A 26,977-nucleotide genomic window follows, 5' to 3' on the forward strand; every position below is an offset into this window, starting at 1 on the left:
AGATTATAATATAATTATTTGTTTACTGTTCTAATAATGTTGGGAATCAGATTATAACAGAATTTCTTGTTTACTGTTCTAATAATGTTGGGAACCAGTTTATAATATAGTTACTTGTTTACTGTTCTCCCGATTGGCGCAGTGGTCTAAGGCACTGCATCGCAGTGCTAGCTGTGCCACTAGAGATCCTGGTTCGGGAGACCCATAGGGCGGCGCACAATTGGCCCAGGGTAGGGGAGGGAATGGCCGGCAGGGATGTAGCTCAGTTGGTAGAGCATGGCGTTTGCAACGCCAGGGTTGTGGGTTCGATTCCCACGGGGGGCCAGTCTAAAAAAAATAATGTATGCACTCACTAACAGTAAGTCGCTCTGGATAAGAGCGTCTGCTAAATGACTAAAATGTAAATGTATAATGTTGGGAACCAGTTTATAATAGAATTATGTGTTTACTGTTCTAATAATGTCGGGAACCAGTTTATAATATAATGACTTGTTTACTGTTCTAATAATATCAGTAACAAGTTTATAATAGAATGACTTGTTTACTGTTCTAAAAATGTTGGGAACCAGTTTATAATATAATGACTTGTTTACTGTTTACTGTGTCAGGCTTTTACAAGGCAATTCAGTGAAACAGATCGTAATTTTGGTAGGCATAGAAAGGAGTCCTGAGTGCATTCAGGTGCGCGTTCCGCGGCATATTTTCTTCACAATAGACAAACATAGGCGTGTAACTGTGCATCAAACATAGAGATCATAAACGTTGACAGGGTTTATTACATTATGATATGGACTCACGGGTGTTTGGCTTGTATGACATCAAAGCAGTATTATTTATCACCCTCAATGTCCTCGTCTTTCAAAATACATCGAGTCCTCTTAAATTTACAGCATTTCCTTCACTCAGACAAAACATTTTTGCAAAAGTTGACCAATCAGCAGGCTGGATGAGGGCAACTTGTCACTTATGGTGCTCAAGTTCAGAACAGCTGTCAATCAAAACCCGTACAGAGCTGTGAAGGACAGAGCCTGAACTCTGACCTCATGTATAACATGTAGTGCTGAGCGAATTAACCGAAATGAACAGCGGTCAGTCAAAACCCATACAGAGCCTGAACTCTGACCTCATGTACAGCGTGTTAGATTCGAGTTTAATGGTTACATGTACAGGGTTGCAGATATAAAGCTATTCATCATGATAATGTCCATTGGGGTGGGGGCAGGTTGATGGAGTGGGGAGGGCAGGTAGCTGACTAGGGGTGGCTATTCAGCAGCCTGATGATCCGGGGGTAGAAGCTAGTGGCCAGTCTGTTAGTTTTAGCCGTGATGCTCCTGCCCTGCCCGCGTCGGAGTGACGGAAGCGGGGAGAACAGGCCGTGGCTCGGGTGGCTGAGGTCCCTGGTCATCTTCTTGGCCTTCCTGTGACACCTGGTGTTGTAGGTGTCCTGGAGGGCAGGCAGTGTGCCCCCAATGGTGTCCTGGAGGGCAGGCAGTGTGCCCCCAATGGTGTCCTGGAGGGCAGGCAGTGTGGCCCCAATGGTGTCCTGGAGGGCAGGCAGTGTGCCCCCAATGGTGTCCTGGAGGGCAGGCAGTGTGCCCCCAATGGTGTCCTGGAGGGCAGGCAGTGTGCCCCCAATGGTGTCCTGGAGGGCAGGCAGTGTGCCCCCAATGGTGTCCTGGAGGAGTTGCAATACCAGGCAGCGCGACAGTATCTGCTACCACAATCAACTAAGAGCTGCTCAGCATGGGGTTTACTGTTGGCTAGCGGATCTCCCATATCACACACACACACACACACAACGTAACCGAAAGGCCGCTGGTTCGAATCCCCGAGCCGACTAGGTGCAAAAATATGTCGATCAGCCCTTAAGCAAGGTACTGAAGCCAAATGGCACCCTATTTCCTGTATTGTACACTACTAGGGCCCACACGACTCTGGTCAAAACTAGTGTGCAGTAGGGTGCGATGTGCAGACCCCAAATTACCAGCGCTACTTGATTCCCGGCCCTGATGTACCGTCGCAAAAAAACAACAACAAAGAAGAAAACCGTTGTTCCCGAGTGGTGATGTTTTTTATTGATCAGTCTGGAATGGGCTCAATTGATCACGTGCTGTCTGTATCACTTTCCCAAATGGGACCATATTCCCTATATTAAAGTAGGGCTCTGGTCAAAAGCAGTGCACTAGATAGGTAACGGGGTGCCATTTGGGACCGTTCATTACATTAATCTAGAGCACTCCGTGTTAGCTTCTTCCAGATAGGTACAAAAAAAATGTGTTGAACAAATTCATTGATCTCATTCTCAGGTGAATAAAAGGTTTAGGTAAAACCTTTCTTTAGATTCCAGTTGTTTATATGTGGTGCCTGACAATACAATAACGTCACCAATGGGTATAATACTGTACATCGTTTCACAAACCCCTGACCGTGTCCCAAATGCGCCCCATTCCTCATGGGGCACTGGTCAAAACTAGTGCACTAGATGGGTAATATAGGGTGCCATGTAGGACACAAACTCTGTGTTGGTTTGAAATCTACAAATACTGATGAGGCTTGATGATGAGGAGTAGCTTGGGAGAATAATTTACCTAAATAACACCAGTAAAATCAATGCCTCTACCGCCACAGGATTCAACACGTTACATTTGGTTATGCCGGCATCTTGCCATTTGACAGGAAATGTCACCTCTTCAGAAACCAGTATCCATTGTCCCTGACAATCCTCAGCATTGAAATATACACAGCGTACAAAACATTAGGAACACCTGCTCTTTCCATGACATAGACTGACCAGGTGAATCCAGGTGAAAGCTATGAGCCCTTACTGATGTCACTTGTTTAATCCACTTCAATCTGTGTAGATGAAGGGGAGGAGACAGGTTAAAGAAGGATTTTTAAGCATTGAGACATGGAATGTGTATGTGTGCCATTCAGAGGGTGAATGGGCAAGACAAAATATTTAATTGCCTTTGAACAGGGTGTGGTAGTAGGTGCCAGGCGCACCGGTTTGTGTCAAGAACTGCAACGCTGCTGGGTTTTTCATGATCAACAGTTTCCCATGTGTATCAAGAATGGTCCACCACACAAAGGACATCCAGCCAACTTGACACAACTGTGGGACGCATTGGAATCAACATGGGCCAGCATCCCTGTGGAACGCTTTCAACACCTTGTAGAGTCCATGTCCCGACGAACTGAGGCTATTCTGAGGGCAAAAGGGGCTGCAACTCAATATTAGGAAGGTGTTCTTAATGTCTTGTACACTGTGTAGAGACCTAGGGCTGTATGTGTCAAGCATCTCAGAGTGCTGATTTGGGATCAGTTTAGCCTTTTAGATCATAATGAATAACATCACATGGACAGGAGAAACCTGATCCCAGATCAGCACTCCTACTCTGAGACGATTGATACCTCGAGTTGCGTTCAACAAGGCTCTTGTTTGCAGTGAACAGGTTACTACCTTCTCAGACTGTTAGCTAACTACCTTCCCAGACTGTTAGCTAACTACCTTCTCAGACTGTTAGCTAACTACCTTCCCAGACTGTTAGCCAACTACCTTCCCAGACTGTTAGCTAACTACCTTCTCAGACTGTTAGCTAACTACCTTCCCAGACTGTTAGCTAACTACCTTCCCAGACTGTTAGCTAACTACCTTCCCAGACTGTTAGCTAACTACCTTCCCAGACTGTTAGCTAACTACCTTCCCAGACTGTTGGCTAACTACCTTCCCAGACTGTTAGCTAACTACCTTCCCAGACTGTTAGCTAACTACCTTCCCAGACTGTTAGCTAACTACCTTCCCAGACTGTTAGCTAACTACCTTCCCAGACTGTTAGCCAACTACCTTCCCAGACTGTTAGCTAACTACCTTCTCAGACTGTTAGCTAACTACCTTCTCAGACTGTTAGCTAACTACCTTCCCAGACTGTTAGCTAACTACCTTCCCAGACTGTTAGCTAACTACCTTCCCAGACTGTTGGCTAACTACCTTCCCAGACTGTTAGCTAACTACCTTCTCAGACAGTTAGCTAACTACCTTCCCAGACTGTTAGCTAACTACCTTCCCAGACTGTTAGCTAACTACATTCCCAGACTGTTAGCTAACTACCTTCCCAGACTGTTAGCTAACTACCTTCCCAGACTGTTAGCTAACTACCTTCCCAGACTCCTTCCCAGACTGTTAGCTAACTACCTTCCCAGACTGTTAGCTAACTACCTTCCCAGACTGTTAGCTAACTACCTTCCCAGACTGTTAGCTAACTACCTTCCCAGACTGTTAGCTAACTACCTTCCCAGACTGTTAGCTAACTACCTTCCCAGACTGTTAGCTAACTACCTTCCCAGACTGTTAGCTAACTACCTTCCCAGACTGTTAGCTAACTACCTTCCCAGACTGTTAGCTAACTACCTTCCCAGACTGTTAGCTAACTACCTTCCCAGACTGTTAGCTAACTACCTTCCCAGACTGTTAGCTAACTACCTTCCCAGACTGTTAGCTAACTACATTCCCAGACTGTTAGCCAACTACCTTCCCAGACTGTTAGCTAACTACCTTCTCAGACTGTTAGCTAACTACCTTCTCAGACTGTTAGCTAACTACCTTCTCAGACTGTTAGCTAACTACCTTCCCAGACTGTTAGCTAACTACCTTCCCAGACTGTTAGCTAACTACATTCCCAGACTGTTAGCTAACGTTAGCTGTGTCCCCAGGGACATCCACAGGGGTCCCCACAGGCCCTCTTCCTAGCCCAGAGCGTGCGGAGCTCTTCGGGGGAGTGTTGTGGGGACGACAGCATGTCCTGGTAGCACTCCTTCTCACACAGCCAGCCTGCGTCCTGGGGAAAGGACAACCACAAACTTCAGACGACCTTCAGACAACAGTCAGACAACTAGGGTTAGGTTTATGAAGAAGGTCTATCAATGCTATCTGGCATTAGTGTTAACAACCAAGGTGAATGAGATGAATAACATGAGCTGGTTGGTTAGGGTGGCTGTTTTCAGGCAGGCTACCATACTATATTCTTTACCTGGTATTTCTACTCTAGTAGTGTTATCTTGTTCTTTACCTGGTATTTCTGTGGTCCAACTGCAGCCATCCAGATCCCCATGCTCACATCTTCCCCCTGAAACAACACATAGCACATTATAAATGTGGCTCCAATGGTGCCTGTTGTTTGGGCATCATTTCTTATCTGGTGTTTGGTGCCATGTGGCCCGGTACCTGGTAGGCCTTGAGTTGCTCTGCGTTGCTAGCCAGCCATTGGACGAGGTCCCTGGAGGCCACGTAACCCGAGCCGCAGGCGAAGGCCGGGTAGGCTGGACTGGCGTACTCTAGCTCCTGCCACTTCCCAATGCGATCCACCGCCCAGCTCTGACGGAAACTGGGAAAGGAAGAACATCAGACAGACAGACAGACAGACAGACAGACAGAGACAGACACACTTCCCAATGCGGTCCACCGCCCAGCTCTGTCTAACAGTAGGAAGAACATCAGACAGACAGGCAGACAGACAGACACACTTCCCAATGCGGTCCAACATCTGCATCAGATCTTACTCAGCAAAACTACCTCCATGTTCCCAGAATGACTTACAAATGACTAGGCTGGAATATGAATTGATCTAACTAGGAGCTGCTCAGGAGAATTGTCCAGGCTGCAGGCAGTATTGCTCTGGTTTAAATATTAACCATCAGCTACTACAGGACGGACCAGGGGAGAGCTGATCTCGGATCAGATATCCCCTGTACATAGAAACTTCAACCATCAGCTACTACAGGACGGACCAGGGGAGCGCTGATCTCGGATCAGATATCCCCTGTACATAGAAACTTCAACCATCAGCTACTACAGGACGGACCAGGGGAGAGCTGATCTCGGATCAGATATCCCCTGTACATAGAAACTTGAAAGGATCCTTGCTCAGCACTACTGCTCTGATAGGCTTTGTGAACACGGGCTATCAACATATCCAGACAGACACTCTGTCTACCATCCTGTTTCTGTACAGTACTCACTTCCCCCACCAGAAGTTGCGTCTCTTCAGGTCCTTTTGGTCGATCTTCATTAAAACCTTGTCGACGTCAATATAACAATCATCATCAGTCTTCAGCAGCAGATCAAACGCAGCGTTTCCCACCGACCTATAAGACAGCAGGGAGTTATCAACCCACCTATCAGACAACAGAGAATTAATTATCAACCCACCTATCAGACAACAGGGAAGTATCAACCCACCTATCAGACAACAGGGAAGTATCAACCCACCTGTCAGACAACAGGGAAGTATCAACCCACCTGTCAGACAACAGGGAAGTATCAACCCGCCTGTCAGACAACAGGGAAGTATCAACCCACCTGTCAGACAACAGGGAAGTATCAACCCGCCTGTCAGACAACAGGGAAGTATCAACCCACCTGTCAGACAACAGGGAAGTATCAACCCACCTGTCAGACAACAGGGAAGTATCAACCCACCTGTCAGACAACAGGGAAGTATCAACCCGCCTGTCAGACAACAGGGAAGTATCAACCCACCTGTCAGACAACAGGGAAGTATCAACCTTAATTAAAACACAATTCTGAGGGTCCTCAGTTGGCCAGAGTAGCCTTCTCCTATTGGGCTCTTGTCAAAAGTAGCGAATAGGGTGTAATTTGGGACGCAGTCTAGATTTACTATCTAATACCAAAACCAAATTAATTCCAGAAGTAAAGCTGCCTAGCTCTGCTATCTAATGATGAGACACCATAGTCATTTAGTGAAGCAGAATGCAAGATTTCTAATCAGGCATACCTGACAGCATCAGGCTGGGGGCAGTAGTTTGGTATGTTTCATTTCTATTTGATGATTTCCAGATTTGCCATTTATGGTCACCGAGTAGCAGAGCCACTAAAGAGCTTTTTACACAAAGCCCCGTTTAATTCGTATTCATTTAAGTTCATAATGTATTCCTTCAGCTACCTACATTAGTGGAGTATAGGGCCTCAATGGTGCATCTCCAGCGGACTCTGTTTCGTATGAATAATTTACACAAAGACATGTTTCCTTTATGAAGGCTTTTACATCAATTGAGAAATTGAGAAACTGTCTTCCTGAGATGGTCGATCATTAAAAAAAAAAAAAACGTTACCAAGTTCATGCAAATATTTTTGGAAGAGAAAATCGTCCTTGGTGTGCAAGAGGCTTAAGAACAGACATACAAGTAGCCCTGAGCAGCCCTGAGCAACCCTGAGCAGCCCTGAGCAGCCCTGAGCAGCCCTGAGCAGCCCTGAGCAGCCCTGAGCAACCCTGAGCAGCCCTGAGCAACCCTGAGCAACCCTGAGCAGCCCTGAGCAACCCTGAGCAACCCTGAGCAACCCTGAGCAGCAGAGCCAAACTATAAGAGCTGTGTCCATTTATACCTTACCGGTGTAGCATACCAAAAAACAACGCTAACAGAAAGAAACCGCGGTGTAGCTGCGAGGTTAGACTAGTCACACTGGTCTTACCACTTGTAGAACTGCAGTAGTTTAGAAGGCACGTTCCTGTACGTGTCCACTATATCCACAAACACTATGTCTCCATATCGCAGACCCTCCTGCTCCAAAGACCAGTCCTCCATCTGCAGTCTGGTGCCATGGGTCTGCATCCGCTCCTCTTGGCCATGCAACACCTCCCACAGGGAGGCCATGTCTACGGGGAGGAGGAGGGAGAGGAGGAGGGGGAGGAGGAGGGAGAGGAGGGGGAGGGGGAGGGGGGAGAGGAGGGGGGAGAGGAGGGGGGGAGGAGGAGGGAGAGGAGGGGGAGGGGGGAGAGGAGGGGGGAGAGGAGGGGGGGAGAGGAGGGGGGGAGGAGGAGGAGGGAGGGGGAGAGGAGGGGGGGATAGGAGGAGGGGGGGAGGAGGGAGAGGAGGAGGGAGAGGAGGAGGGGGGAGGAGGAGGGATAGGAGGGGGGGAGGAGGAGGAGAATCAGGAGATAAAGAAAGTGATTAGAGAATAAAAATAGTGACAGGGAAAGAACATATAAATAGACCAAGTATAGAAGCAGCAGGAATCAGATCCTACAACCAGCTGGTACAGCCTGGGGGTGATAAGGGAAGGGATACGTCCCAAATGGCACCCTATTCCCTATATAGGGCACTACTTTAGACCAAGGCCCATAGCACTCTCATATATAACACAAAGACCATGGACAGGACCATCTCTCATATATAACACAAAGACCATGGACAGGACCATCTCTCATATATAACACAAAGACCATGGACAGGACCATCTCTCATATACAACACAAAGACCATGGACAGGACCATCTCTCATATATAACACAAAGACCATGGACAGGACCATCTCTCATATATAACACAAAGACCATGGACAGGACCATCTCTCATATATAACACAAAGACCATGGACAGGACCATCTCTCATATACAACACAAAGACCATGGACAGGACCATCTCTCATATATAACACAAAGACCATGGACAGGACCATCTCTCATATATAACACAAAGACTATGGACAGGACCATCTCTCATATATTACACAAAGACTATGGACAGGACCATCTCTCATATATTACACAAAGACTATGGACAGGACCATCTCTCATATATAACACAAAGACTATGGACAGGACCATCTCTCATATATAACACAAAGACTATGGACAGGACCATCTCTCATATACAACACAAAGACTATGGACAGGACCATCTCTCATATACAACACAAAGACTATGGACAGGACCATCTCTCATATATAACACAAAGACTATGGACAGGACCATCTCTCATATATAACACAAAGACTATGGACAGGACCATCTCTCATATATAACACAAAGACTATGGACAGGACCATCTCTCATTTACAACACAAAGACTATGGACAGGACCATCTCTCATATATAACACAAAGACTATGGACAGGACCATCTCTCATATATAACACAAAGACATTTACATTTACATTTTTAGTCATTTAGCAGACGCTCTGATCCAGAGCGACTTACAGTTAGTGAATACATTATTATTTTTTTATACTGGCCCCCCGTGGGAATCGAACCCACAACCCTGGCGTTGCAAACGCCATGCTCTATCAACTGAGCTACATCCCTGCCGGCCATTCCCTCCCCTACCCTGGACGACGCTGGGCCAATTGTGCGCCGCCCATGACCATCTCTCATATATAACACAAAGACCATGGACCATCTCTCATATATAACACAAAGACCATGGACAGGACCATCTCTCTTATATAACACAAAGACTATGGACAGGACCATCTCTCATATATAACACAAAGACTATGGACAGGACCATCTCTCATATATAACACAAAGACTATGGACAGGACCATCTCTCATATATAACACAAAGACTATGGACAGGACCATCTCTCATATACAACACAAAGACCATGGACAGGACCATCTCTCATATACAGTGGGGGAAAAAAGTATTTAGTCAGCCACCAATTGTGCAAGTTCTCCCACTTAAAAAGATGAGAGAGGCCTGTAATTTTCATCATAGGTACACGTCAACTATGACAGACAAATAGAGATTTTTTTTTCCAGAAAATCACATTGTAGGATTTTTAATGAATATATTTGCAAATTATGGTGGAAAATAAGTATTTGGTCACCTACAAACAAGCAAGATTTCTGGCTCTCATAGACCTGTAACTTCTTCTTTAAGAGGCTCCTCTGTCCTCCACTCGTTACCTGTATTAATGGCACCTGTTTGAACTTGTTATCAGTATAAAAGACACCTGTCCACAACCTCAAACAGTCACACTCCAAACTCCACTATGGCCAAGACCAAAGAGCTGTCAAAGGACACCAGAAACAAAAGTGTAGACCTGCACCAGGCTGGGAAGACTGAATCTGCAATAGGTAAGCAGCTTGGTTTGAAGAAATCAACTGTGGGAGCAATTATTAGGAAATGGAAGACATACAAGACCACTGATAATGTTGAGCTGAATCTCAGGAGTGAGTCAAAGAACTACACTTCCCAGAGTGCACCAGCAGCAGCAAACCGGCTGCTTGTCACCTGATCAGTCATTTTCACTGATTTGGAGCACCTGTGAAGGCATGGAGGGGCTCAGTCATTCAGAAGAACAAACTTCAGAGAGAAGACTCCAAGTTCACTCACAGGTTCAGTCCAAAGACGCCAATGGTAAATGGTTAATTCATTTAAGTTATTTAGAATGTTTATTTAAATGTTTAAACTAATTTAAGTTCATTAAAATGTTTAATTAAAATGGTAACTTTTTATTCTGTCTTTAAAGGTTTACAACCTAATTTACTGGCTAATTTACTGGCTAATTTACTGGCTAATTTACTGGCTAATTTACTGGACAGACCAATCAACTGAAAGCAAACTAAAAATAAAAAAGATTGAGTCAGAAATTTGAGTTGTCCCTGTGTCCTTTGGATGGTGAACAAGAGGAGGACTTGACAGTTGTAAACCACGCGGAGCGGCCTGGCCCTGAGGATAAACGGCTTCAGATCCAGAAATAAGCTGTTGACGCAGAGAAAGTCAAGATGGCGGAAGATGTCCTGGGGAAGTCGGTCCAGCAGCTCAAAAAGGAGAGGACCACTGCAAAAAGCAGCTTCACCAGACAAGCCAACTTCATTTCAAGAGGAGCAAGCAGCATGCTTCAAGTGGAGTTAAAGGAGGAATTCGCTAAGCTTTCAGATTGTTTCAGAAAGATGCTCGATGCCAACGATGACTACAGGATTGGACTGGAGGCTGACATGACTGAGGATAAGGAACCAGGTCTTAATGAACAGCAAGAGGCTGACATTGATAGATCTGTAAATGAAGGTGAAACAAAGTTGGCGGAGATAAGAGACATTGTTCAAACAAACCTGTGGTCGAGGTATGGAAGGAGTGAACTTCTTGTGGCAATCCTGGAAGCAGAAAAAGCCAATGATAAAGCGGCTGATGTACCTGTGGAAAGTGCCAATTTAGAGGGCTATGAAGTGCACCTCACTCTCTTGGACAAGAGAATAAAAGAGACCATCTCAGCAATGTCAACATGGGAGTGATGGATCCCTGTAGGATTAAAGGACGAATTAGATGGAAGAGTCAAGGACGTAAGAGCATTCTACTACAGGCTTGAGTTAAGGAGACCTGAATTTGCCACTGCACGGACGATCAATGAGCAAGGCACAGGAGTGAAACTACTACCCCAACCGGCAACATCCACACCAATAGTGAGAATCAAGCCAATCTCTCTACCTATCTTCAATGGAAGCAAGAGAGAATATCACAGATGGAGGAAAGACTGGGAAAGGCTGCAAAAGCAGGGAGAGCCATCCGGATCAACTGAAGTTAAGAAAATTCAACTCCTGGAGAGTGTGGATGACAAAATCTCAAAAGACCTCAGACTTTCAACCTACACCACTGCCGATGACATGTTCAGAGTCCTGGAGAACAGGTATGGCAACAAGTCAACCATCATAGTGGAAATCCTGGAAGAGCTGGAGAAGATGCCACATGTGAAAGGGAACCAACCAAGAAAGGTCATTGATCTCATACAGTCAGTGGAGAAGGCTCTAGCAGATCTCACAGAGTTAGGAAACTCTGGAGCCATAAATAACCCACTGGTAATTAGATCCATTGAAAGCAAGTTGCCTGACTTCATTAAAAAAGACTGGGTGATGTTCATGGTTGAACCCAGAAACAATGTCACATCAGACAACCACTTTGTCATGCTCTTGAAGTTCCTGAAAAGTCAAGAAGAAATACTAGAGAGACTCGAACAGCTCAGAACTGTGGAGAAGGTGGAAAAATCAGATCGTTTGGACAAGAAGAATGACAAAAAGATTGCCTCAACAAAAACCACAAAGAGAGAAGAGCTTGATGAGGTATGTGGTGTATGTGGTGATAGTGGGCACAACAACAAAATCTTCTTCTGTAGAAAGTTCAAAAGACTTAAGCTACCTGAAAAGAAAACTGTATTGAGAAAGCTGGGAGCATGCAGAAAATGTCTCGGATGCCATGATGAAGATGGATACTGCAAAGACACTTTCCTATACAGAAACAAAGACTGTAAAAGGGAAGGTGGTGTCCCAGACCACCATTTTTTCCTCTGCCCAAAAGGAGAAGTCAAAAGAGGGGAAGAGAGAAAGAGTGGAAAAGACGGCAAAGGTGAAAGCAAGCTAACGGAGGAACAAGAGGAGATCTTGTCTGAACTTTCCCAGGAAATGGCAGATCGATGCAGAAAGGCTTTCACCAACACCAACAAAACCGCAGTGACACTCGATGCTTCAGGCCAGTCTGAGCTACCGCAGAGAAATGGGCTCTCTGAACTTCCTGTCATCATGATGTTGATGCAAGTCACAGCAAACGCAGGGCAGAAGATTGGGACTTTAATTGACCTTGCTTCAGACACAAACTACATTACCCATAAGGCTGCTGAAAGACTGAGGTTAAGACATGAGAAGATAACTTTAGATGTGCATGGGGTTGGTGGTATGACCATGGAGGTGAACACACAAAGGTATCTCCTCAAAGTCAGAGTCAAGACACCTAAAGGGACAGAGAGAGCTCATGAAATGGTCTGCTACGGCTTGGATGAAATCGGCAGAGTGCATCAAGTAATTGAACCTGAGAAGTTGAAAAAATTCTTCCCAGAAGTCAAACTTACAGAATTGGAAAGGCCAGAAGAGGTTGAACTTCTCATTAGCCACCGAGAGGGAAGACTCGCTCCCCAGAGGGTAAAAATCATGGGAGACCTTGTCTTGTGGGAGGGTCCATTGGGGAAAACAGTGGGTGGAGCACATCCCGACTTATTTGAAGAAGTGGAGGTTGCAGCATATGAGTCCAAAACACACTTTGCTCGCTCCATGAGGACAGCAGCTGTCAAATATCAAGAAATCACAAGTCCAACAACTGACACAGCCCAGCTACAGCAGGAGGATGTGACTCAGACCAAATTTACAGCTGCCAGTAACCGTGAGTTCCTTGAGTGGTGGCACTGGGACAGCATCGGAGCTGCATGTGAGCCAAGATGTGGAGGATGCCGATGTGGAAACTGTCCACCAGGAGGAAAGGAAATGACCCTGGCAGAGGAAAGGGAACTGGAGATCATTAAAGAAGGCCTCACCTACAAGAAGGGGGATGCTCACACACTGGCTCCACATTGGGATGCAAAGTATCCTTGGACGGTAGATCCAGCCTCTCTCCCGAACAACGAAAGTGCAGTCCAGGCTTGTTTCTTAAGGATGGAAAAGCAACTAAGCCGAGAGCCAGACTGGAAAGTCGCATATGCTACCCAGATCCATGAAATGGCCGAGCGAGGCGCAGCCATAAAACTCACCAACAAAATCATGGACGAGTGGAACGGACCAGTGTGGTACGTAAGCCACCTGGTGGCACCAAACCCTCATTCGGTGACTACACCGGTTCGTATTGTATGGAATAGTAGCCAGAAATACAAAGGCGTGGGTATGAATGATCTTCTTCTGAAGGGACCAGACGTTCTCAACCCTATAAGAGCTGTCTTGCTGAGGTTCAGAGAAGGGACGTATGCATCTCTAGGAGACATCAAAAAGATGTACAACTCTGTATGGCTGGAGGAGCGTGAGATGCATCTTCACAGGTTCCTCTGGATGGACAGCCCAGATGAAGAGATAAGTGAATATCCAATAACCAGAGTCAACATTGGAGACAGACCTGCTGGTTGCATTGCTCAATTGGCTATGAGGGAAACAGCACGCCTGCCCAACTTTCTTCACTTGGAGGATGAGCGCAGAGTCATTGAAGAGGACAGTTATGTGGATGACCTCTTAACCTCCCAAAATGACCTGAATAAACTTGACAAGATCACAGCAAATGTCGAAGAGATCTTGAAAGCTGGAGGGTTCTTCCTCAAACCATGGGTCTGGTCAGGGCAAAGTGGGAGGCAAGGAATGGAGATGGAGGTTCTAACAAAGACACAAAGTAAAACCTTAATTCTTCCAAATCAAATGAGGGACGAAGGCAACAAAGCCTTGGGTATCGGCTACCAAATGGATGAAGACAAGCTCTACATGTCAACCTCAGTTAACTTTTCCAAAAGGAAAAAGAAGATGAGAGATGGAAAAAATCTTCTCAAGGAGGAGGTGAGAACTGAGACACCTAACCCACTGACTAGGAGGGCTCTCTTAAGCCAAGTGGCTGGACTGTACGACCCAATTGGCTTAGTTACACCTGCCAAACAGAAGGGAGCAATTCTTGTTCGAAAAGCATTCCAAGAGGGAGGGGGTGGGAAACTAACCCAAGAAACCTGGGACCAACCTCTCTCAGAAAGCCTCAGAGAAGAAGCCATCCAGCTTTTTGAAGAATATGTGCAGCTTGGAGAGGTGAAATTCCACAGGAGCCTCACACCAGCTGGCTGGGAAAGGAAACCTTGGGTCATCACATTCTCTGATGGAAGTGACAAAACCTATGGAGCTGTGATGTACTTAAGATGGGAGACAAGTCAAGGCACTAAAGTTCGATTCGTTGAATCAAAAGCCAAGCTGACACCCCTGGATCAAAAGGGAGAAGCTGTGAAAGCTGAGATCTGTGGTGCTGTCTTCGCAGCCAGGATCAGGAAGTATGTGGAAAAGCATGCTCGAATGAAGATCGAGAGATGGTTCCATCTACTTGACAGTCAAACGGTCTTGGGAGCCATTCAAAGAGTCAGTTATGGGTACAAAACCTTCTTTGCAAATAGAGTGGGTGAAATCCAGAAGGCTGGACAAGTGCAAGACTGGTGGTGGATCCGTGGGGATCTAAACATAGCTGACATCATAACAAGAGGGGGTGCTCCTGAAGATTTGAAGGAGAATTCCACATGGCAAAATGGACCAGAGTTCCTAAAGTGGCCAGTGGAGGAGTGGCCTATAAAATCAGCTGGAGAGGTTGCAGCTCATGCCAGGGAGAGTGTAAACAAGCTCCAGAGGAAGGCATTCTCAGGTGCATTAACAAGAGCTCAAGCAAGAAGTAGTCAGCAGAAAGAAGACCTACAAGGCACTCAGGAATGTCCAAAGAGTGAAACTCAAGAGGGAATACCTGTGGTAAACCCAACTCTTCTTAGAAGGAAGCCCACTGGCTGGGTTAAAGATCTTGTGGAAGTAAGAAGATTCAGTAGCCTGTCCAAACTGGTGAGAGTCGTTGCCTGGGTTTGTCTAGCAGCCAAGCAGTGGCTGAAGAGGAAGGGCCGGGCCCCTAAACAGGCAAAGAGGGAGGTAAGATCACCCAAGCAACCTGTGCTGACTGTCAAAGAACATGAAGATGCACTCAAATACCTTTTCCTCGCAGCTCAAGAAGGTACAGATTTTTCAGACACAACTCTAAGCAGACTGACAGTGTACAAAGATGTGAACTCTGGGCTGCTAGTTTGTGGAGGCAGAATTCAGACATTCAACGAAGATAAGACAGCAGTGCCAGTTTTACCCTTTGAAGCATGGGTGTCTACACTGCTGGCACAAGAATCCCACAAAGCAAACCACGAGGGAGTGGCGGGAACCCTTCTCCGGATGAGGAAGAAAGCCTGGGTAATAAAAGGCCGTAGACTTGCCAAGAAAATGGTTGACAGCTGTGTGGTCTGCAGGAAAAACAAGGCGAAACAGTGTCAACAAATCATGGCTGACCTGCCTCTAGAGCGAACAGGCCCAGCTGCACCTTTTGAATTCACCACCATGGACCTGTTCGGCCCTTATGAAGTGAAAGATGAGGTCAAGAAGAGAACTAGACTCAAAGTATGGGGAATAGTATTCTGCTGCATGGCTTCCCGAGCCATACACACTGAAGTGGTGAGTGACATGTCATCTGAAGGATTCCTGCTAGCCTATCAAAGGTTCACTTCACTGAGAGGACACTCCAGGAAACTCTGGTCAGACCCTGGCACTAACTTTGTGGGAGCCAAACCCGCACTTCAAAAATTCCTTAACCAACTAAACAAGTCTGAACTTGAAGACACAGCTACCAAGCATGGTACAGAATGGTCATGGAAGATCCACCCTGCAGACTCTCCCCATAGGAATGGTGCCGCAGAGGCAGCTGTCAAAGTAGTGAAGCGGGCGTTGAGCAACCTTGGTGGAGATGGTGTTTTCACGTGGGGAGAATTCCAAACTTTTCTCTTCATGGCAGCCAACCTTGCTAATGAGAGACCCATCGATGCAAGAACTCAAAGCAGAGAAGACTGTGTAGAGTACATCACCCCGAATTCTCTGCTTTTAGGACGTACCAATCCAAAAGGGAGACCCTGGAGATTTCCAGTTTGATGGCTACCCTTACAAAAGACTTAAACATATTCAAGCAGAGTTAAGCCATTTCTGGAAGAAGTGGAGCCAATTGGTTGGACCTAATCTGTTCATGAGGAACAAATGGCACACCAAAGAGCGAAATGTTGCTGTTGGAGATGTGGTCTGATTGGCTGACCAAAACGCCCTAAGAGGACAGTACAAGCTGGCTAGAGTGGTCGGTGTCAATGCTGACAGCAAAGGCATCGTAAGAGATGTGCTTGTGAAGACTTTTCCCAGCTATCCTGTTCACATCACAAAGTCAAACAGCAAAAAAAGGGCCCACAAGAGCAAACGGTGAAAGAACGAAGAGGCTTCAAACCAAAATCCCAGCCACAATTCTTCATAGAGATGTCAGACGGCTTGTCATTCTACTTCCCATTGAAGAACAAACAGAGGTGTGAAGGGCTTGTGTGACCTCTCTGGATTTGAAAAAAACAGGAGCTCAAGTGGGAGGTGTTGAGCTGAATCTCAGGAGTGAGTCAAAGAACTACACTTCCCAGAGTGCACCAGCAGCAGCAAACCGGCTGCTTGTCACCTGATCAGACATTTTCACTGATTTGGAGCACCTGTGAAGGCATGGAGGGGCTCAGTCATTCAGAAGAACAAACTTCAGAGAGAAGACTCCAAGTTCACTCACAGGTTCAGTCCAAAGACACCAATGGTAAATGGTTAATTCATTTAAGTTATTTAGAATGTTTATGTAAATGTTTAAACTAATTTAAGTTCATTAAAATGTTTAATTAAAATGGTAACTTTTTATTCTGTCTTTAAAGGTTTACAACCTAATTTACTGGCTAATTTACTGGACAGACCAATCAACTGAAAGCAAACTAAAAATAAAAAAGATTGAGTCAGAAATTTGAGTTGTCCCTGTGTCCTTTGGATGGTGAACAAGAGGAGGACTTGACAGATAATCTCCCTCGATCTGGGGCTCCACGCAAGATCTCACCCCGTGGGGTCAAAATGATCACAAGAACGGTGAGCAAAAATCCCAGAACCACACGGGGGGACCTAGTGAATGACCTGCAGAGAGCTGGGACCAAAGTAACAAAGCCTCCCATCAATAACACACTACGCCGCCAGGGACTCAAATCCTGCAATGCCAGACGTGTCCCCCTGCTTAAGCCAGTACATGTCCAGGCCCGTCTGAAGTTTGCTAGAATGCATTTGGATGATCCAGAAGAGGATTGGGAGAATGTCATATGGTCAGATGAAACCAAAATATAACTTTTTGGTAAAAACTCAACTCGTCGTGTTTGGAGGACAAAGAATGCTGAGTTGCATCCAAAGAACACCATACCTACTGTGAAGTATGGGGGTGGAAACATCATGCTTTGGGGCTGTTTTTCTGCAAAGGGACCAGGACGACGGATCCGTGTAAAGGAAAGAATGAATAGGGCCATGTATCGTGAGATTTTGAGTGAAAACCTCCTTCCATCAGCAAGGGCATTGAAGATGAAACGTGGCTGGGTCTTTCAGCATGACAATGATCCCAAACACACCGCCCGGGCAACGAAGGAGTGGCTTCGTAAGAAGCATTTCAAGGTCCTGGAGTGGCCTAGCCAGTCTCCAGATCTCAACCCCATAGAAAATCTTTGGAGGGAGTTGAAAGTCCGTGTTGCCCAGCGACAGCCCCAAAACATCACTGCTCTAGAGGAGATCTGCATGGAGGAATGGGCCAAAATACCAGCAACAGTGTGTGAAAACCTTGTGAAGACTTACAGAAAACGTTTGACCTGTGTCATTGCCAACTAAGGGTATATAACAAAGTATTGAGAAACTTTTGTTATTGACCAAATACTTTATTTTCCACCATAATTTGCAAATAAATTCATTACAAATCCTACAAATGTGATTTTCTGGATTTTTTTTCCTCATTTTGTCTGTCATAGTTGACGTGTACCTATGATGAAAATTACAGGCCTCTCTCATCTTTTTAAGTGGGAGAACTTGCACAATTGGTGGCTGACTAAATACTTTTTTTCCCCACTGTATAACACAAAGACCATGGACCATCTCTCATATATAACACAAAGACTATGGACAGGACCATCTCTCATATATAACACAAAGACCATGGACAGGACCATCTCTCATATATAACACAAAGACCATGGACAGGACCATCTCTCATATATAACACAAAGACTATGGACAGGACCATCTCTCATATATAACACAAAGACCATGGACAGGACCATCTCTCATATATAACACAAAGACCATGGACAGGACCATCTCTCATATACAACACAAAGACTATGGACAGGACCATCTCTCATATATAACACAAAGACTATGGACAGGACCATCTCTCATATATAACACAAAGACCATGGACAGGACCATCTCTCATATATAACACAAAGATCATGGACAGGACCATCTCTCATATATAACACAAAGACTATGGACAGGACCATCTCTCATATATAACACAAAGACCATGGACAGGACCATCTCTCATATATAACACAAAGACCATGGACAGGACCATCTCTCATATACAACACAAATACTATGGACAGGACCATCTCTCATATATAACACAAAGACTATGGACAGGACCATCTCTCATATATAACACAAAGACTATGGACAGGACCATCTCTCATATACAACACAAAGACCATGGACAGGACCATCTCTCATATATAACACAAAGACCATGGACAGGACCATCTCTCATATACAACACAAAGACCATGGACAGGACCATCTCTCATATATAACACAAAGATTATGGACAGGACCATCTCTCATATATAACACAAAGACCATGGACAGGACCATCTCTCATATATAACACAAAGACCATGGACAGGACCATCTCTCATGTACAACACAAAGACCATGGACAGGACCATCTCTCATATATAACACAAAGACTATGGACAGGACCATCTCTCATATACAACACAAAGACCATGGACAGGACCATCTCTCATATATAACACAAAGACTATGGACAGGACCATCTCTCATATATAACACAAAGACCATGGACAGGACCATCTCTCATATATAACACAAAGACCATGGACTGGACCATCTCTCATATATAACACAAAGACCATGGACAGGACCATCTCTCATATATAACACAAAGACCATGGACAGGACCATCTCTCATATATAACACAAAGACTATGGACAGGACCATCTCTCATATATAACACAAAGACCATGGACAGGACCATCTCTCATATATAACACAAAGACCATGGACTGGACCATCTCTCATATATAACACAAAGACCATGGACAGGACCATCTCTCATATATAACACAAAGACTATGGACAGGACCATCTCTCATATATAACACAAAGACCATGGACAGGACCATCTCTCATATATAACACAAAGACCATGGACCATCTCTCATATACAACACAAAGACCATGGACAGGACCATCTCTCATATATAACACAAAGATTATGGACAGGACCATCTCTCATATATAACACAAAGACCATGGACAGGACCATCTCTCATATATAACACAAAGACCATGGACAGGACCATCTCTCATGTACAACACAAAGACCATGGACAGGACCATCTCTCATATATAACACAAAGACTATGGACAGGACCATCTCTCATATACAACACAAAGACCATGGACAGGACCATCTCTCATATATAACACAAAGACTATGGACAGGACCATCTCTCATATATAACACAAAGACCATGGACAGGACCATCTCTCATATATAACACAAAGACCATGGACTGGACCATCTCTCATATATAACACAAAGACCATGGACAGGACCATCTCTCATATATAACACAAAGACTATGGACAGGACCATCTCTCATATATAACACAAAGACCATGGACAGGACCATCTCTCATATATAACACAAAGACCATGGACCATCTCTCATATATAACACAAAGACCATGGACAGGACCATCTCTCTTATATAACACAAAGACCATGGACAGGACCATCTCTCATATATAACACAAAGACCATGGACTGGACTTGGACTGGTATATTGTTTGGTTCTGAAGTCACATGCCAGTGGACTGGACTCACCATATATTTTGAATGTGAACCCTCCAGCCAACCCTGGGAAGCCCAGAGCACTCCTGTGAGGCAACGTCCCCTCACCAATCTGCAACATCACACACAGGAGAGATTGGAGACACTCAGGAGAGAGATTGGAGACACAGGAGAGAGATTGGGAGACACACAGGAGAGAGATTGGGAGACACACAGGAGAGAGATTGGGAGAGACACAGGAGAGAGATTGGGAGAGACACAGGAGAGAGATTGGGAGATACACAGGAGAGAGATTGGGAGATACACAGGAGAGAGATTGGAGACACACAGGAGAGAGATTGGGAGATACACAGGAGAGAGATTGGAGACACACAGGAGAGAGATTGGGAGACACACAGGAGAGAGATTGGGAGACACACAGGAGAGAGATTGGGAGACACACAGGAGAGAGATTGGGAGACACACAGGAGAGAGATTGGGAGACACACAGGAGAGAGATTGGGAGACACACAGGAGAGAGATTGGGAGACACACAGGAGAGAGATTGGGAGACACACAGGAGAGAGATTGGGAGACACACAGGAGAGAGATTGGGAGACAGTAGAAAGGAGATTGGGAGACAGTAGAAAGGAGATTGGAGGCAATACATTTCTGTCACATGAACATTTGCAGGAGATTTAACTGTGGAATATTGCTAGATTTCGCAATTGTCATATTTTAAGACTATTGAACAAACACAAAGTGTAGCATTTCTGTGAAAAATAATGGGAAGCCATTAGGTACAGATGAGAACTTGAGTACTCCTCCCCCGTTGTTCAGCTTCTCCCTGGATGTGTTGACCGTAGTCAGACCAGCTAAATCAGGACTCTCCCAGACCAGAGTCCCCTCAAAGCCCTGGACAGGAGAGAGGGACAGTAGTCCAGTCAGACCATTCACCATTAGTATTATTCTACCCTTCTCTGTTTAGAGACTTTCCCATAACATGACATGACCTAGCCCTCACCTTTGGCAGAATGAACCAGTCCACTGGTTTGTACCACACACCGTTCAGACGGGTCCCAGGACTGACCGGGCTGAAGTGGGCTGTCACCACCGCCTCCTGAGACACACAGAGGAGGAGGTTGAGGAATCAAAAAAATACTTTGGAGAATCACCTTCTGTATCCGGTACTTTCTACTGGTCTACTGTTCTACTACTGTTCTACTACTGTTCTACTACTGTTCTACTACTGGTCTACTGTTCTACTACTGGTCTACTGTTCTACTGTTCTACTACTGTTCTACTACTGGTCTACTGGTCTACTGTTCTACTACTGGTCTACTGTTCTACTACTGTTCTACTACTGTTCTACTGTTCTACTACTGTTCTACTGTTCTACTACTGGTCTACTGTTCTACTACTGGTCTACTGTTCTACTGTTCTACTGTTCTACTACTGGTCTACTACTGTTCTACTACTGGTCTACTGTTCTACTGTTCTACTACTGGTCTACTACTGTTCTACTACTGGTCTACTGTTCTACTACTGGTCTACTGTTCTACTACTGGTCTACTACTGGTCTACTGTTCTACTACTGGTCTACTACTGGTCTACTGTTCTACTACTGTTCTACTGTTCTACTACTGGTCTACTGTTCTACTACTGTTCTACTATTGGTCTACTACTGTTCTACTGTTCTACTACTGTTCTACTACTGGTCTACTACTGGTCTACTGTTCTACTGTTCTACTACTGGTCTACTACTGTTCTACTACTGGTCTACTGTTCTACTACTGTTCTACTGTTCTACTACTGTTCTACTACTGGTCTACTACTGTTCTACTACTGGTCTACTGTTCTACTACTGGTCTACTACTGTTCTACTACTGTTCTACTACTGTTCTACTGTTCTACTACTGGTCTACTGTTCTACTACTGTTCTACTGTTCTACTACTGGTCTACTACTGTTCTACTGTTCTACTACTGGTCTACTGTTCTACTACTGGTCTACTGTTCTACTACTGTTCTACTGTTCTACTACTGTTCTACTGTTCTACTACTGTTCTACTACTGGTCTACTGTTCTACTACTGTTCTACTGGTCTACTACTGGTCTACTGTTCTACTACTGGTCTACTGTTCTACTACTGTTCTACTACTGTTCTACTAGTCTACTGTTCTACTGCTGTTCTACTACTGGTCTACTGTTCTACTACTGTTATACTACTGTTCTACTACTGGTCTACTGTTCTACTACTGTTCTACTGGTCTACTACTGTTCTACTGTTCTACTGGTCTACTACTGTTCTACTGGTCTACTACTGTTCTACTACTGTTCTACTACTGTTCTACTGTTCTACTACTGGTCTACTGTTCTACTGTTCTACTACTGGTCTACTGTCCTACTACTGTTCTACTGGTCTACTACTGTTCTACTGTTCTACTGTTCTACTACTGGTCTATTGGTCTACTATTGGTCTATTGGTCTACTATTGTTCTACTGGTCTACTACTGTTCTACTACTGGTCTACTGTTCTACTACTGGTCTACTGGTCTACTACTGTTCTACTACTGGTCTACTGTTCTACTACTGGTCTACTGTTCTACTACTGGTCTACTGGTCTACTACTGTTCTACTGGTCTACTACTGGTCTACTGTTCTACTACTGTTCTACTGTTCTACTACTGTTCTACTACTGTTCTACTGTTGTTCTACTGTTCTACTACTGGTCTACTACTGTTCTACTGGTCTACTACTGGTCTACTGTTCTACTACTGTTCTACTGTTCTACTACTGTTCTACTACTGTTCTACTGTTCTACTGTTCTACTACTGGTCTACTGTTCTACTACTGTTCGACTGTTCTACTACTGTTCGACTGTTCTACTACTGTTCGACTGGTCTACTACTGTTCTACTACTGTTCTACTGTTCTACTGTTCTACTACTGGTCTACTACTGGTCTACTGTTCTACTACTGTTCTACTGTTCTACTACTGTTCTACTACTGGTCTACTACTGGTCTACTGTTCTACTACTGTTCTACTGGTCTACTACTGTTCTACTGGTCTACTACTGTTCTACTGTTCTACTACTGTTCTACTGGTCTACTACCGTTCTACTGGTCTACTACTGTTCTACTACTGGTCTACTACTGGTCTACTGTTCTACTGGTCTACTACTGTTCTACTGTTCTACTGGTCTACTACTGTTCTACTGTTCTACTGGTCTACTACTGGTCTACTGTTCTACTACTGGTCTACTGTTCTACTGGTCTACTACTGTTCTACTGGTCTACTACTGTTCTACTGTTCTAGTACTGTTCTACTACTGTTCTACTACTGTTCTACTGGTCTACTACCGTTCTACTACTGGTCTACTACTGTTCTACTGGTCTACTACTGGTCTACTGTTCTACTACTGGTCTACTGTTCTACTGGTCTACTACTGTTCTACTACTGTTCTACTGGTCTACTACTGTTCTACTGTTCTACTACTGTTCTACTGGTCTACTACTGTTCTACTGGTCTACTACTGTTCTACTACTGGTCTACTGTTCTACTACTGGTCTACTGTTCTACTACTGGTCTACTACTGGTCTACTGGTCTACTACTGTTCTACTGGTCTACTACTGGTCTACTGTTCTACTACTGTTCTACTGTTCTACTACTGTTCTACTACTGTTCTACTGTTCTACTACTGGTCTACTGTTCTACTACTGTTCTACTGTTCTACTACTGTTCTACTGTTCTACTACTGGTCTACTACTGTTCTACTGGTCTACTACTGGTCTACTGTTCTACTACTGTTCTACTGTTCTACTACTGTTCTACTACTGTTCTACTGTTCTACTGGTCTACTACTGGTCTACTGTTCTACTACTGGTCTACTACTGTTCGACTGTTCTACTACTGTTCGACTGGTCTACTACTGTTCTACTACTGTTCTACTGTTCTACTGTTCTACTACTGGTCTACTACTGGTCTACTGTTCTACTACTGGTCTACTACTGTTCTACTACTGTTCTACTGGTCTACTACTGTTCTACTGGTCTACTACTGTTCTACTGGTCTACTACTGTTCTACTGTTCTACTACTGTTCTACTGGTCTACTACCGTTCTACTGGTCTACTACTGTTCTACTACTGGTCTACTACTGGTCTACTGTTCTACTGGTCTACTACTGTTCTACTGTTCTACTGGTCTACTACTGTTCTACTGTTCTACTGGTCTACTACTGGTCTACTGTTCTACTACTGGTCTACTGTTCTACTACTGGTCTACTACTGTTCTACTGGTCTACTACTGTTCTACTGTTCTAGTACTGTTCTACTACTGTTCTACTACTGTTCTACTGGTCTACTACCGTTCTACTACTGGTCTACTACTGTTCTACTGGTCTACTACTGGTCTACTGTTCTACTACTGGTCTACTGTTCTACTGGTCTACTACTGTTCTACTACTGTTCTACTGTTCTACTACTGGTCTACTACTGTTCTACTACTGTTCTACTACTGTTCTACTACTGTTCTACTGGTCTACTGTTCTACTACTGGTCTACTGGTCTACTACTGTTCTACTGTTCTACTACTGGTCTACTACTGTTCTACTACTGTTCTACTACTGTTCTACTACTGTTCTACTGGTCTACTGTTCTACTACTGGTCTACTGGTCTACTACTGTTCTACTACTGGTCTACTGGTCTACTACTGTTCTACTGTTCTACTGGTCTACTACTGTTCTACTGGTCTACTACTGGTCTACTGTTCTACTACTGGTCTACTGTTCTACTACTGTTCTACTGGTCTACTACTGGTCTACTACAGTTCTACTGGTCTACTACCGTTCTACTACTGATCTACTACTGGTCTACTACTGGTCTACTACTGTTCTACTGGTCTACTACTGTTCTACTGTTCTACTGGTCTACTACTGTTCTATTATTCGACTACTGTTCTACTGTTCTACTACTGGTCTACTACTGTTCTACTGGTCTACTACTGTTCTACTGGTCTACTACTGTTCTACTACTGTTCTACTACTGTTCTACTACTGTTCTACTACTGGTCTACTACTGGTCTACTGGTCTACTACTGTTCTACTGTTCTATTGTTCTACTACTGGTCTACTGGTCTACTACTGTTCTACTGTTCTACTGGTCTACTACTGTTCTACTGGTCTACTACTGTTCTACTACTGGTCTACTGTTCTACTACTGGTCTACTTTTCTACTACTGGTCTACTGTTCTACTACTGGTCTACTGTTCTACTGTTCTACTACTGGTCTACTGTTCTACTACTGTTCTACTACTGGTCTACTGTTCTACTACTGTTCTACTACTGGTCTACTGTTCTACTACTGTTCTACTGTTCTACTACTGGTCTACTGTTCTACTACTGGTCTACTGTTCTACTACTGGTCTACTACTGGTCTACTGTTCTACTGTTCTACTGTTCTACTACTGTTCTACTACTGGTCTACTGTTCTACTACTGTTCTACTGTTCTACTACTGTACACAAAAAATATCCTCTGCTTGATATTATCCAATTTCCCTAAGCTCAAGCCTATACATTCCTACCACCAGCGGGCTAGCAGGAGTTTGACATTCAAGAAGTGATTTGCATCTCTGGCGGATATTCAGAGAACAGCTATACTCCGAGTCGATATTCATGTCATAAGAAGGAATTATTCTCCACCACGCCCACAAATGGGGAAAACAAACATTCTTTCCCATTGACCCCATTGTAAAACAGGGGACTTGTAGCAGTCGTAATGATTCAGAAGGAGGCAGGCAGGTACAGGTTCAACAGGTGGTTGGTTTTAATTCCACAGCGATGGTGATGAAAGTATACAAACTTCTGACTTTAAAATGGCAGCAATCAAAAGAAAGGCCTCTTATTAGGCAAAACCTGTCCTAACCAAACAAGGCAGAGGTGGGGTCTCCTGGGCTCCAACACAGCCTTCCCAATGAGTTACCAAACGTGAACTAACCAACCTTCCCAATGAGTTACCAAACATGAACTAACCAGCCTTCCCAATGAGTTACCAAACGTGAACTAACCAGCCTTCCCAATGAGTTACCAAACGTGAACTAACCAGCCTTCCCAATGAGTTACCAAACGTGAACTAACCAGCCTTCCCAATGAGTTACCAAACGTGAACTAACCAGAACATCCCAATGAGTTACCAAACGTGAACTAACCAGCCTTCCCAATGAGTTACCAAACGTGAACTAACCAGAACATCCCAATGAGTTACCAAACGTGAACTAACCAGCCTTCCCAATGAGTTACCAAACGTGAACTAACCAGAACATCCCAATGAGTTACCAAACGTGAACTAACCAGCCTTCCCAATGAGTTACCAAACGTGAACTAACCAGCCTTCCCAATGAGTTACCAAACGTGAACTAACCAGCCTTCCCAATGAGTTACCAAACATGAACTAACCAGCCTTCCCAATGAGTTACCAAACGTGAACAAACCAGCCTTCCCAATGAGTTACCAAACATGAACTAACCAGCCTTCCCAATGAGTTACCAAACGTGAACTAACCAGCCTTCCCAATGAGTTACCAAACGTGAACTAACCAGCCTTCCCAATGAGTTACCAAACGTGAACTAACCAGCCTTCCCAATGAGTTACCAAACGTGAACTAACCAGAACATCCCAATGAGTTACCAAACGTGAACTAACCAGCCTTCCCAAT

At 44.6% G+C, this 26,977-nt stretch overlaps 1 protein-coding gene across 7 annotated transcripts in view; it reads right to left on the minus strand.

The window, feature by feature from the left end:
* Positions 1-758: 758 nt before the first annotated feature.
* The window catches only part of LOC311130738 (UDP-GalNAc:beta-1,3-N-acetylgalactosaminyltransferase 2-like), a 55,805-nt gene continuing 29,586 nt past the window's right edge, over positions 759-26,977 (minus strand). Inside the window, exons 5-13 of one of the 7 annotated variants that reach the window (XR_014613386.1) lie at positions 21,290-21,385; positions 21,070-21,180; positions 20,320-20,398; positions 7,487-7,670; positions 6,016-6,141; positions 5,222-5,381; positions 5,067-5,123; positions 4,601-4,835; positions 759-4,480 (exon numbers count right to left, since the gene is read on the minus strand). Coding sequence is in view for 1 of the 7 variants with exons in the window: in XM_084163525.1 (XP_084019651.1) it covers positions 4,695-4,835; positions 5,067-5,123; positions 5,222-5,381; positions 6,016-6,141; positions 7,487-7,670; positions 20,320-20,398; positions 21,070-21,180; positions 21,290-21,385 (954 nt within the window). In the remaining 6 variants the exon portion in view is untranslated. Of the gene's footprint in view, positions 4,836-5,066; positions 5,124-5,221; positions 5,382-6,015; positions 6,142-7,486; positions 7,671-20,319; positions 20,399-21,069; positions 21,181-21,289; positions 21,386-26,977 lie in introns of all 7 variants that reach the window. The other 6 variants (XR_014613387.1, XR_014613388.1, XR_014613389.1 and 3 more) reach the window with 6 other exon arrangements.

This window comes from Coregonus lavaretus (assembly GCF_964263955.1).
Source record: "Coregonus lavaretus genome assembly, chromosome: 1".
In the NCBI taxonomy this organism is placed as follows: domain Eukaryota; kingdom Metazoa; phylum Chordata; class Actinopteri; order Salmoniformes; family Salmonidae; genus Coregonus; species Coregonus lavaretus.